The sequence below is a fragment of the Notothenia coriiceps genome, unplaced genomic scaffold, assembly GCF_000735185.1.
Source record: "Notothenia coriiceps isolate Sejong01 unplaced genomic scaffold, NC01 NC01_scaffold00005422, whole genome shotgun sequence".
Lineage (NCBI taxonomy): Eukaryota > Metazoa > Chordata > Actinopteri > Perciformes > Nototheniidae > Notothenia > Notothenia coriiceps.
Genome location: NW_011338123.1, coordinates 7,093 through 20,413, shown reverse-complemented (window position 1 = coordinate 20,413; position 13,321 = coordinate 7,093). Strand labels below are relative to the sequence as shown.

Below are 13,321 nucleotides of genomic sequence, written 5' to 3'. Positions count from 1 at the left end.
TTTTGAGCTTCTATTTCCAACGTTTCATATACTGTATGCATGTTTCGTGAAGTTGGTGAATGTTTCCTGAATGCTGAGCCTTGTCATGTTGGTGACGATGCTGCATTATTTGCATGTGTTTTGGCACATTCATTTTTGATATATTTGCATCGTTTTTTTTAAATGGAGCGTGTTTCTCCTGATGGAAGTGTGTTAGGCCTTTGTAGAGCGCTTGCCCCTGCTGGCCACCGTATGATCAGGTTAATTCTAAGAAGTATCAGGGGAAGTATTTCAAAATTGTCGTGTAATCTATAGAAACTTTGAAAAAAAACAAGCTGGAGTGAGAGTAACAAAGTAAGAAAATAAAGAAGAGGCGTTTGATTATTTACTCAACATGTGTCTTGTTCAACATTCTTTAATTATTCAAATATTACTGATATCCCAAATGAATACTCAACATTATGGACAAAGTTAACAACAGTATAATTATTAAGCCAGCATATTCATATATTTCCTTAAACCATTAACATCTAAATATGTAGAGACTCTCAAGGATCTATTAAGTGCATTACATCCTGAAGTAGACCATTCAAAAGACTAAAGTCTGCTTTCCTGAGAAAATTATACATTTCTGTCGAGGCCGGAGCTGGATAAACCTTCAGCCTCAGTGTCTCGGTGACTCTGCTGCCTGGCATTGTTCCACAGCAGTAAATGTCTGCCAAAAACTTTCCTCTGTCCTGAGAAAAACGGGGCGTTTGAGCTGGAGGTGCAGTAGGTTTTGTTATACACTCCACCTGGTAAAGGCTACAGCCTCTATCTGGAATAGATATTTCCCCCTCCTTGTATGTTTGAGCTAATTGGCTTCTGCAACAGTGTGCCCTCACCCTGACCCTTAATGAAGATCCCGCTCTCTCTCGGTTCAGCACGCCTGGATTTATGCCACTTTCATCTGCACCACCATGCCTGGCAAAAAGGTAATTGCAACTGACTTTTGACCTGCTAGTGTCAGTTTGTTGGCCACGGTGCAATTACCTTTAGACCAGTCGAAGCTGGAGGTGGTGCAATGTTTACTTGGTACCTTGTTACTCTGCTGGTGTTGTTTTTGTAAAAATAACTAACCTTTATAAGACACCCGCTCTTATAGGGCAGATTTATTTAGTAACAATCTGAGAAAGAGTAGGGGTACATGCTGTGCACTTGATGAGGTGGGTATACAGTACAGCAAAGCATTGCGTCTGAGATCAAGGCAGCTCCGTAAGGAACAAAGAGCATGTGGAATGTGTGCTGAATGTCCTAGTTTGATAGAGACAGTATAGCAGTTGTATAGAAGATGTGTTGCACATTGCTGAGCTAATCAATTTGAATCCCTCTTGCACTGCTATAAGGTCATTTGTTCCTAACCACAGCGCTGCAGGCTAAAAAAGACCTCTGAACTTTTCCCCTGAGGCAGAGAAAAAAATATTAAGATATTTTAGTCTGAATGATCTTTGCTTCTGTCTTCACCTTTTGACATGCCCACAACAGTGCTCACATATTTCATCAGTACCTTTGGTTGTCAACTTATTCCACTCTACTTTCTTATTCTTGTAACCGGGAAGCTAACATTGTGACCATATATAAAGATGGATGTGCAACTTCTCAAAATATTGAGATCATTTTGAACCAGAATTCATGCATTAGGGATCTGGGGGCTGATAATGCAATATCTAGGTCCCAAACATATCAGCCTGCACTTATCATGAGCGAGGCAAGGCACAGCCTGTTAGCATGAGCCAGCTAGCTGCTACTTTAGAACCACGATAGCTTTTTGAAAATAGAGTAACCACTAACCATAATATCTCTATAATTATATTTAGCTGCAGTTTGTGGTATAAACTGAATGCTATCATTCTCACAAATATGCTAATAAATACAAAGTATAGCAAAGGCTGATTTTTTCAGGTGGTCATAAACTGCGTTTGTGCGCAAAATTAAATGTTTATGTCCCAAAATCAATTCCCAATTCACACTAAATAGCAGCCCAGGAGAAAACCATGAATTATAGGTGGTGCTACACTCCATCCTCTGTTTGAAAAGCAGCAAAAGTTCTTATTGGAATGGGAAACATGAGGGCAACAACATAAAACAACGCAACAAAGAGACATAATGTTTAGAGGGTGTCGAGAATTTCAAGGCACTTTGCAAGTACACACTGTTTCAATAACCTCCTGTGCTCATGCCTTTCCTTTCCCAAACTCTGATACAGACTCAGACTGAGACTATAATAGCACCTCTGGGAGGTTTTGGAGAAAGGCTCAACAATTTCTGCCCCTAAAGTGTTTAGAAATCTTTCTTGTAGGTGGATGAGGTTAACAAATGATGTGCTGTTTAAGTAAACCGGATTTCTTAACGCGGTTATAAAACAGCTAATGTGGATAATCAACGTAAGAAGCATCTTATCTGTGAGGGTGCAGACATTATTCGATATCCTCTCAGGTCACACGTACTATGGGGCCGTGCAGTGAACTACCCTGACCTTGTGTGGGAGCTCGGCACATGACAGAGGGGTGGAGAAAAAAAGAGTTGTAGGGGCACGGCACAAAGCCTACCACAGCCAATAAGAACTTCACTGACCTCAACATTTAGCCCCAATGTGTCCACACAGTTCATCTGTGTGGTCTGGACACTGAATAAACTCAACTTTTCAGCTTCACTTTAGTCACTTTAGATGAAAAGTGAAGCTGAGATGCCACTGGCTACTTTTGGACTGTCACAGTGGATTTAGACCCACAGATAACATCTGGAGTATCTCAGAAACACATAGAGTGTTTTTTTATATTTCGTAAATATTCAAAGACATTCAGTCCCATTCAATGATGTCTGCAGTTTGTTAACGTGCCGTGGAGACGGGTGTTTATCTTCAGAGCTCATCTGGCCTGTTCGAGAGCTCCTGCCAAGGTAAGACACTTGACACACACACACTATGCACGATTACCATTTAACAGTTATCTCTTTATAAGTAATTACTTGCATAAGTAGGCTATTTTCAGCTCGATACTCATAAAAGATGTATTGCTTTGTCAATGTTATAACAATACATTTTGTGTGAGGGTGAGATTTCCCTCTGCAAATATTTAACAAGCTATTCTCATCCATAATTAATCAGCCAAATTGACTTGATCTAATAAGTAGTACTATGAGAAGACCTGGGGTCATAAAAGGCTCAGAGCATTGCTGCAGGGAGAATGAATCAAACATATTTAGCTGGAAGCACAACATTTTTGCCAAAGATGTAAAATGTTATGTTCATTCAACAACGTTTAAATTACTTTTGCTATAATACTTTACAACATTAACATCTATTTAATTCAGTGTAGTGTTCTATTGATCCAAACCAAAAACAACTCTGAATTCAACAAAGTAAGAGGTAAGAGGTTATTTTTAGACCCTAGAATGCACCACATGGAACATATTTGTATTTGTATGCATGTTTATAACATGTTTAATGTTATTCAAGTCCAACAATACACACTGAAATCTAACCAAGTGACCAATGTTAGTTGAATTATTTCAAGAGAAGAAAGTATCCTTTTAACAATGACACCTTTTCATTCTGCGTCACTATTGTCCTCAGACACACTCACCATGCTCTGTGAGGGTATGTCTGTATTGTCAAGTGGCACTTGGGCTGCTTTTTTTTTTAGACCTTTACAATGTGATTTGGCTTAGCATCAATGACTCTGCCCATTCATTGCATTACATTACATATTACTTGTTAGACGCTTTTATCCAAAGCGACTTTCAATACTGTGGGCAATCCCCACAGGACCAATTTGGGAGAAGTGTCTTGCCCAGAGACACAACGACATGCTGACTACAGTGGGACTCGAACTTGCTGTCCTCTGATTCAAAGTTCAGCGTATTAAGTTCAGCGCACTATCTCACTGAGCCACAGCCTTCATTCGTCCCACTTGTTTCATTTTCCACTACCAGGTATAAATGAATAGACTCTGCAGTTTTCACTGAATTATTTGATGCTATTCTCTCCAAATTAGAGCGTAGCAATCGATCAATCAGTATGAAATCATCCAGTTTATTTATTATTCCTGCGATTACGCCGCTTTATCTGGTGTCCTGTCTGTATTAGCTACTTCCTGGATTCATTATCTAAAGCCATACAATGAATGTTTCATTCTTCTAAAACACAATGCTGTCTCTGCTGTCAGTTCAGAGCACTTCCCCAGCATACTGTCCTATTTCAGAGGCCGCCGGTGAATTTGTGGTGACTTTTCTCAGACAGTGATAATCTTTCAACCAACCGTTCTTGTAAACGTGTTAACATTAACAGTGATGAATACATGTTTCTGCTCATCTCTAATACCAGGTATTAGCTGTTAGATTGTTACATGTGTTAAGATTAAAACAATAGAAAAACATGGTAATTATTTGATGTGTTTCCCCCACCATTAGCCTTCATGCGAAGCTAGGCTACACAGGTCCATACTTAACACGTTTTGATTTAGATCAAGCTTCTCTTCATGCACTTGAAACATTTTTATGAAAACACCATCAATCCAACAAAGATTTGACTATTTCTTTAACGCTGTCATTAGTAGATATAAACTGTTGCTGAACACTGACCTGAAAGCTTCCAAGATATTGAAGTTTGCTTGTTGATTTATGTTGACAAATCACCAATGTGTATATTATTACATTATTAAACAATAAGTAGGGGACACATGCCAGATTACACTTCCACCTCCTCTTGATGATGATGGCTATGTAAACAGCAACATATCCATGAACTCGAGGAGCTGTTACGTGATTGCAGCTTTAACACTTTTTGCACTTTCTTTCTATATATTCTATATTGCAAATTAGATTCATTACACCTCAGTGCTTATTATCTTATTATTTAAAGTCACCCTTAAGGTCTATTTGAATAAATGAAAGACATAAGTTCTCAAATCTCGCCTTCATTGACTATTGAATATGTAGAATAATGCAGGAGGAACATTTACAGCTCCAGAGCTGCAGCTAAAATCCCAGCTCAATAATAAAAGTTCTTTAACTCATTAAATATTCACCACTCGCTGCACTCAACTGGCTTCTCCAATACGTTTTCAGAGCACTACAACAATTCATCAACCAAATCAAGTCCTCCTTTGCCGAAAAACACTATATCATCACCCACTCCTGAGCGTAGCCCTGAGCTATTGAACAGTGTGAATTCAACCAGTGTTCATGGTCTGATCAATGTTTTCTCTCTGTAGTCTCCCCAGTGTAAACAATGCAGTAAGTTGTTTGACTCTGCAGATGGACTCTTATTCATCATCTCTAAAGTGAGACTGTGGGAGATCAGCAGGTGGGCGCTCAGTGAATACATGCAGAGAACAATTCGAAGCCAAAAGAAGGCCAAAAACGGCATCCCTCTTTTATCAAGTTGGGGAAATATTTTAAGACATATTTTATCTCTTTCCAAATACGCACAAATTATCAGGTACTCAGAGGTTTTTGTACTATATTTGGCAGTATACAGTATGAAGGTGAAACAAGCAGAAATGAATCACATCTGATACTTTTCTACCATCATGGAGAGCTGCATGTTGCTCCTGATATAATCCCAGCCAGACTGTAGCAACAGTATTACCAAACCTTGCTAATGAAAATACCAAAGTGCATTCAAAGTGCATTTCTAATGTTACCAAATAGGCCAAAGATAAACCAACTGGTTAAAACAATTTTTAACAATAAATAAAATCTTTTAAAAATATAACACGTTCCATGTTACAAAAAAATTCCGAGCTGTTAATGATAAATGTTTCAAAGCAGAGGACAAATCATCAGGTTTAAAAGGACAGTTCATCCCAGAATAAATAATTTTCAGCCTACCTGTACGGTGTAATCTAGAAACTATCTCAGTCCATAAAGATGTCTGCCTTCTCTCGAATATAGTGGAAATAGATGGCACTCAGTTTGAGGCGCAAATAAGCCCCAAAAATTAAATTTGAGAAACTTAACAACAATGTCTCCAAAAATCTTGACCTAGTTACTCAAAATAATTCAAAGTTTTGTTGTGGGCAGTTTCATGTAGGAAAAAAAACTTGCCAACAGTGCTAACCGTATCACCGCGCAGAAGAAAGCATAAACTCTTCAATAAGAAGCTCTCCTGCTAACTCTACAGCTCATCTGAGGAAGATCCTTTTAATATTTACATTCCAATGTCATGAGCACGAGACTCTCGTTCATGAGCGAGAGGCAAAGTCCTATCTCTTTTCCATAATATTTGAGTGGGCTGATACTCGGCTGATACAAAGTACATATTTGGAGTCCCTTTAAGCAACATTGGTTTTCATTCTCTCCTGAACAGGTCCTTGTATCAGTAAAACGTGATATATTGAAGAGGACTTTTGAGAGTGCAAATGGCGCCCGCTGTTGGTGGTCCTGAAGGCTACACACCCCCTGAGGGTGGCTGGGGATGGATGGTGGTGGTTGGGGCCTTCATCTCTATTGGCTTCTCCTATGCATTCCCCAAGTCCATCACTGTCTTCTTTAAAGAGATCGAGGTGATCTTCGACGTGACCAGCAGCCAGGTGTCCTGGATATCTTCCATCATGTTGGCCGTCATGTACGGCGGAGGTGAGCTACAACCCAAAAATACGACCTGCCAAAAATGAGTTTAACACTTGACATTTAGCACAACAAGAAGATTTATACATGAAATCAATCTCTGGCTCTTAGCACAACGGTAAAAGATTTATTCCTGGAGTGTTAAAAGCCGATTCATTGCTCCAGAACAGACTTGCATTGTAGCCTTTCAGCGTGTCTGTCCACAAAGAGGCCACAAAGAGTCTCAGAATTATAGTGCGGCTTAAATCGAACATTTCATACTAAGATAAAACAAAACTGTAAATCCTCTATTGAAGTGTTGTTTATAAAAGTGCAACATTATCTGTCCCTTGAGCACGTTAATGGGCCGTGTATACCGGCCTATTGTTGTCCCATTGTGCTGTGAGAGCGGGGGACCAGGGGGGGTAGCGTGTGTTCCTGCGCTGATGAGATGAATGAGGCGCTGGGTGATGTCACAGAGGTCAGGTGATGATAAGGCTCTTTTCATGTTCGTGATATTCAACGCGGACGGAGCGGAGTTCAAAGGAGCTCTCCTCGCCCCTCAAGACCGTCTGCTCTGAAATCAAAACACTGCAGTTCTCTTTTCTCTTGCATCTGATAAACTGGGGAAATGATGACTACGGCATCTTTTTCTATTCTCTAGGAACTTTGAGAAAGTTGCTGTAGTGTGCCTAACTAATCTGAAGTGGAAGATATTACACCATAATATTCTATTCTGGCCTCAGTGTAAAATGTATTTGCAAGATCTAAAATAAATATAATAAAATTAGACATGGTGTTTTATTGCTAGCCTAGTATTTCCTCCCATGCAAAGTGTTGAACATATTACATTTAAACTTATCTTAACATCATATATTTGCGGCACAACCTCTGTTAAACCAATGGGCCAGATGAAGAAAGCAATATAAAGAGTTTGTATAGTTTGTATCCACGATTTGTTCTCAATTGTATTTATTTGATTCATGTTATTTATTTTGTATTTCTTTCTTATTTTCTAAGGTAAGAGAAACGTTTACAAGCAGCCGAGAAAACTCTTTACAAAATAAGAAAGACAGTTTTAGTTTATTCAACATAAACTTGATTTCAATACTGGAGAAGACTTTCTTAGAGCATTTTTTTTGGTGGCATCTCTTCGAGTCTTGTGCATGTGCCAGAGTAGTTGCACATGACCTGCCCTTATATAGTGCATACTGGGTGTTTCCGATGCTAATTATATCAAATCGGCCACACGTCTCCAATCTATTATCAAGTGAGATTACAGTAAATGTTTAGAAGGTTTGGTGCGTCGGACTTCTCTTATATTTTTCTCTTTGGAGAACATTAAGAGAACTTGGAAGAGAAAACCATTGGCTGCTTCTAACTTCCAACTGTAACAGCATTACATGTTAAATACGTGCAAAACCTCACGCCCAAGTTAAACCCTCAATACAGTACAGCAGAAGTATGTTTAAGGAATCAAAGCTGCTTATTGTTCAGCAACATATTCCCCGAAGTGGTTAAGGGTCACAGGGTAAAAATCTGATCATTCTTAATTTTCTTTCACTTTACAATGGGTTCACTGTCACTGTAGAGTGTAGACTCAATATGAATATCCATGTGTAACAATGTTAATTAATGCAAATGTTGAGAAGTAAATAAACTCAGATGAAAGCAAGCTATGCATGGTAATTGAAAGTAAGCGAGGAAATGTTTGTCATCACCGCTAGTAGATGACAGCTGAGTCTGTTGTTGTGTTACACATTCTGAGCACATCGGCAGGAGAAGTTCATGAACAACCTACTGTTGCGTACCTCTGTACTCCTTCAATTTTTCATTCATTACATTCATAATATTCTACATTGGTTTGTCTCCAACCTTTTATCCTAAGCAACTCTCGCTGCACGGCGGACGGAAAGAACTCATTGTTAGTGTGGAGACCGCCTGCATTACAATTTAAAAACCCTTTGTCTTGCACCGGGCTGGCAAATGATTCTGGACAACCTCTAAACAAAAACTGTCACTTTCCATTTGGGCTCATTGGATAGTGCAGGGATTTGGCAGGAAGGGAGAAGTGTCTTCCATGTGGGTCCTCATACTCATTTAGGCTGGTGGTTATAAGCCGTAGATGGAGATGGAAACCTGAACCCTGCATGTAATTTAGTCATTTGTTTACAAGTCACACCAATTGTGCATGAATTGATGTAGAATTCAAGGTGAATGCATATAAATATTACCTGATTATGTCACTTTTTCTTTGGAACTAAGGTACCAATACTGTATGTCAGAAAAGTGTACGTAAGAAAGTACCAGTTTATATTTTAACCCCAAACACACAAGTCCCCTTACCCGCCCCCACTCCTCTCATTTAAAAACAACAGACATCCACTTATACTTAGATTATCTGATAATCATTTAAATGTATTTAGAGCCCATTTCTGAAGAATCCACTAACAAATGATCCGTCCCTCTGTCTATGAATATCTGAACCAAATAGATGCTTAATGCACTACAGCCTTCATGGTTTTTCTGACACATCACATTATTAATGGCATGAGAACACATCTACTGCAGTGCAGCACTGACAAAAATGATTGCAGAAGTTGTTTGATTTTGCTGAGCTATACAGCCGTGACACTGGAGCCCTCTTGTGGTTAAATAAAACAAAAATAAACACCAGTGCTTTGATGATTGGAGAGAAATCTCCATCATTCTGCTTCTAATACGTGCATATTGTTATTTTTCTCCTCAGGTCCCATCAGCAGCATCCTTGTGAATAAATATGGGAGTCGTATTGTCATGATGTCGGGAGGACTCCTGTCCGGATTGGGCCTCATTGCTGCGTCTTTCTGCAATTCTGTTCAAGAACTGTACTTTTTTATTGGTGTGGTGGGAGGTACCTATATCAACTTTCTATATTCTGAAGTTTAACAATGAGTCACCCTTTCTTTTCTCTGTCATACAGCACACTGTTGCCCCCTAGTGGTAAATAATAAAAACAACCAGGGAACTTATTGCCTAGACATTTTAAAGCGCCAACATTTATTCCCAGCCTTTTATTCTTCCATACCAGCAACTACAGAACTAGATCTACTAATGGGATTCTTTCAAATGCCCTACGGTGCGCTCTGAGGTTTCTAAAACTGCTTCTCTTTCTGTGAAACTTGGGCATGGAATGAGATGCAATATATCATCGCCAGAAGTAGTCCTTTATTTTGATACCTTAAAGGTCTCTAACAAACTGCCTTTAAGGAAATATGTTGCTGTTTTAAAAAAACGCTTGACTTCTGGAATAATGCTTGTATGGACTGTGATGGTCTCTCTTTTTTTCAATATTTCTCTTGTGTTGCTTTTATATATTGTATGTGTTCTAACTTGTGACCATCAGTTTATATCAAACGCTGCAATCCTGACCAGGAGTATCCCTAGAAGAAGAAATAATGTATCTCAATGCGCTGAACATGGTTAAATCGAGGACAAAAATGCTTAGTTTTCTTTAAGTGAATCTCTAAACACTGTTGAATGCTCAAATCCTTCTTTTTCAACTCATATTCATAGAGATCTAATACATTAACGTATTTCTTTCTATTGATTATTTTAGGTTTGGGATTGTCCTTCAACCTCAACCCCTCCCTCACAATGATTGGAAAGTACTTCTACAAGAAGCGACCTATTGCTAATGGAATAGCCATGGCAGGCAGCCCTGTCGTTCTCTGCACCATGGCTCCTATAAACACCTGGCTTTTTGAGAAGTTTGGCTGGAGAGGAAGTTTTTTGATCCTGGGTGGAGTGCTCTTTAATTGCTGTGTCGCTGGTTCCCTCATGCGGCCAATTGGACCAAAACCAAAACCTTCAGAGAAGACCACAGAGAAGAGGACTGTAGTCCAGACCATTAACAGCTTCATCGACCTCTCATTGTTCAAGCACCGCGGCTTCATGCTCTATATTGGAGGAAATGTCATCATGTTTTTCGGTCTCTTTACACCACTTGTGTACCTCAGTAATTATGCAAAGAGTAAAGACATCCCTAAAGACAAGGCAGCTTTCTTACTGTCTGTGCTGGCTATTGTGGACATGGTGGCCCGGCCATCAATGGGGGCCTTGGCTAACACTAAGTGGGTTCGACCCAGAATACAGTACTTCTTTGCTGTATCTGTTCTATTTAACGGCGTTTGCCACATTTTATCACCATTATCAGTTGACTTCACAGGCTTTGTGATTTATTCCATCTTCTTTGGGTTTGCTTTTGGCTGGCTGAGTGCAATTCTGTTTGAGACGTTGATGGACCTGGTGGGAACTAAGCGCTTCTCCAGTGCTGTTGGGCTGGTCACTATTGTGGAGTGTGGTCCTGTGTTGTTGGGACCCCCTTTGCTCGGTGAGTAAATCAACTTTTATTCGAACTTCCAAGTGCATCAGCACTATTTTTTATTTGTTCCGTTTCTCTACTTGTGATTTTATTTGAGTTTATAAACATTAAGTACAGTATAAAAAAAGTTTGAAACAAAAAACAGCATGAAACAATGCAAAGCATTTCCGAACCTTAATAATATCCATATCCATTACCCAAAAAACAATAAAGAAAATGTGAGTTGTATAAAAAAATACATATGGGGTGTAGTACAATCCTCTTTTGTGTTGGTGAAATGTTGAGCAGGTCAGTTTCTGTAAAGTCATTAGAGAGAATCTTAGTTTCTCAAGTTCAATATTAATATCCAAATAACTTGACAAGCAGCAATGCACTCCCTAGGCCTAGGATCATTAAAAACACACACAACAAGCGTGAATTAGATCGGTCCAAGGGTTGGCTAGATAGTCAAAAGCTGAGATATCCAAAGACATACGAGCCGTTTCTCAATCGCGAGGATGCTGGCTTGGTAGTCGCATACTTCCAAGTCACTTCCTTCAGAAACGAAGCAAGTATACTTCCAAGCCACGGCTTCGGAAAACAAAGAAGAATGGAACAGGCTAACAAGTGTGCCACTCTCTCTAACGGTTTCAACATAAACTGTACCGAAAATAAATACCTCACGATGTCTATCTAATTATGAACTTGCTTTACTTTCACGGAACACATTTTTGGTGATAACAAATGCAACAAAGTAACATATTTACCAACACATGTTCTACGCGGTTCTACGCCTCTACATACTTACATTTAAATGTGTGCTGCGTCGGTTCAGCCATTCTCCACAAGGGTTTTTGAAATTGGTCCGTGGGCAAAGCATTGTGGGGATTTGAAGGACGCGAAGTCTATCCATGTGCAGCTTCGAAATTACCCCCAAACCAAGGACGTGGCCTCGGTGGAATTCCAAGTATGCTGGAGATTGGAACAGTCCTTCGGCGGCACTCGATGACGTAGTATCCTTGATATATTTTCATGGAAGCCAGTTTCCTCGCGATTGAGAAACGGCCACTGTATTACCACAGAGATGTTGGCATTATAGTATGATAATGATGTAGAACTTGCCTAATCTATCAATAATGTCAGGGAAAGAAGCGTGCTCCCTTTGAAGTAGAGTAAAAATGTGGACTGGTAAAGTTGTGAAGGCCAGGACTTGTTGACTTGTTGACAACAGAAAGGCGCCAATGATGATATATAAAGACTTATGGGCAATGACCACATTATAAGTTACCGGTTTATTTGTTCAGATATTTACAACCTGAAGGTAATTCATAGGGAAAAATACCAAAGAATGTACCTGTTACCTGGCACTGTTACCAATTTCAATGTATTTCTGTGTTGTTAACTGCATCCTAATGTTGACAGTGACTAACAACTATGCAATGCCCTACTTATTCTCTTCACAGGGAAGTTTAAAGACATCTATCATGATTACAAGTACACATACCAGGGCTGCGGGATCCTCCTCATCGTCTCCAGTGTTATTCTGTTTGCAGGGATGGGACTCAACTATCGACTGCTGGACAAAGAGAACAAAGAGGAAGAGAGACTGGCCAGGGTGGAAAGTGAAGAACAAAAGTCCATCATGGAAAATAGTGCCAAGGGTGTGTCAGATGCTAGTAACAAGGAAGACACTGTCTAGTATTGTATAGTATGTTATGTTACATTTAAGTTCAGTTTTAACAGTGCCTGTGAGGCAAGTTAAGCTATTTACACACCTATTAAAGGCCTTTTAACTCAAATAAACAATACACATAAAAGGCCTCTTATATTCATATAGGGACTGTTACATGAATTTGGTAGACAATTCAAGTGTGCGCTTATAGGAAATATCTGTGTAAAATCTGAGATGGTATCACTGACTTTTCTGTTACTGTTATTGCAGTTCACCATTTTGGGTACTTTAACCTTCTTAAATGTGCCATCAGATTATTAAAGTTATTTTTCAAGAGGGAACATTTGAAGGGTTGTGCTCAATATCGGACAATACAAAAAAAAGATTGCAAACATTCTCTGTCAAAGTGCATCATTATAGTCTTACATCACTATTTTTGACAACATCTCTCAAACACATTGTAACTAGGCCTTTTTGCTGTCTACAATTATATTGTGGCTCTCCGCAGTTTTTGAATGTTTGAAAACATCTACTTGTATGGTAAACTATAACTTTACATATATACTACAAAAACATATTCATAGCTACTCTCTATTTCTCCTTTTATGTTTTGCTTGGTTCATTTTTGATGATGGATGATGGGAAATATCTATTATACTGAGGGCATTAAACCTTTGAAACTGTGTGTTTGCATATGAAAGAAAACAAACTACAAGTTCCTATATTGAACAAATCCAATA

The 13,321-nt window shown here is 39.1% G+C and overlaps 1 protein-coding gene across 1 annotated transcript; it reads left to right on the top strand.

Annotated features, from left to right (window-relative positions):
- The first annotated feature begins 2,838 nt into the window (after nucleotides 1–2,838).
- LOC104942907 (monocarboxylate transporter 1) lies at nucleotides 2,839–12,823 on the top strand. The gene is made up of 5 exons (XM_010768218.1): nucleotides 2,839–2,916; nucleotides 6,329–6,597; nucleotides 9,317–9,460; nucleotides 10,166–10,939; nucleotides 12,373–12,823. The coding sequence occupies exons 2-5, from the start codon at nucleotides 6,381–6,383 to the stop codon at nucleotides 12,606–12,608; spliced, it is 1,371 nt and encodes a 456-aa protein (XP_010766520.1). The 5' UTR covers nucleotides 2,839–2,916; nucleotides 6,329–6,380; the 3' UTR covers nucleotides 12,609–12,823.
- The last annotated feature ends 498 nt before the right edge of the window (nucleotides 12,824–13,321 follow it).

Coding starts and splice junctions, on each gene's coding strand:
- LOC104942907 (XM_010768218.1), top strand. CDS start 6,381: ATGGCGCCCGCTGTTGGTGGTCCTGAAGGCTACACACCCCCTGAGGGT. Junction 6,598..9,316: donor GGCCGTCATGTACGGCGGAG/GTGAGCTACAAC, acceptor TTTTCTCCTCAG/GTCCCATCAGCAGCATCCTT. Junction 10,940..12,372: donor GTTGGGACCCCCTTTGCTCG/GTGAGTAAATCA, acceptor TTCTCTTCACAG/GGAAGTTTAAAGACATCTAT.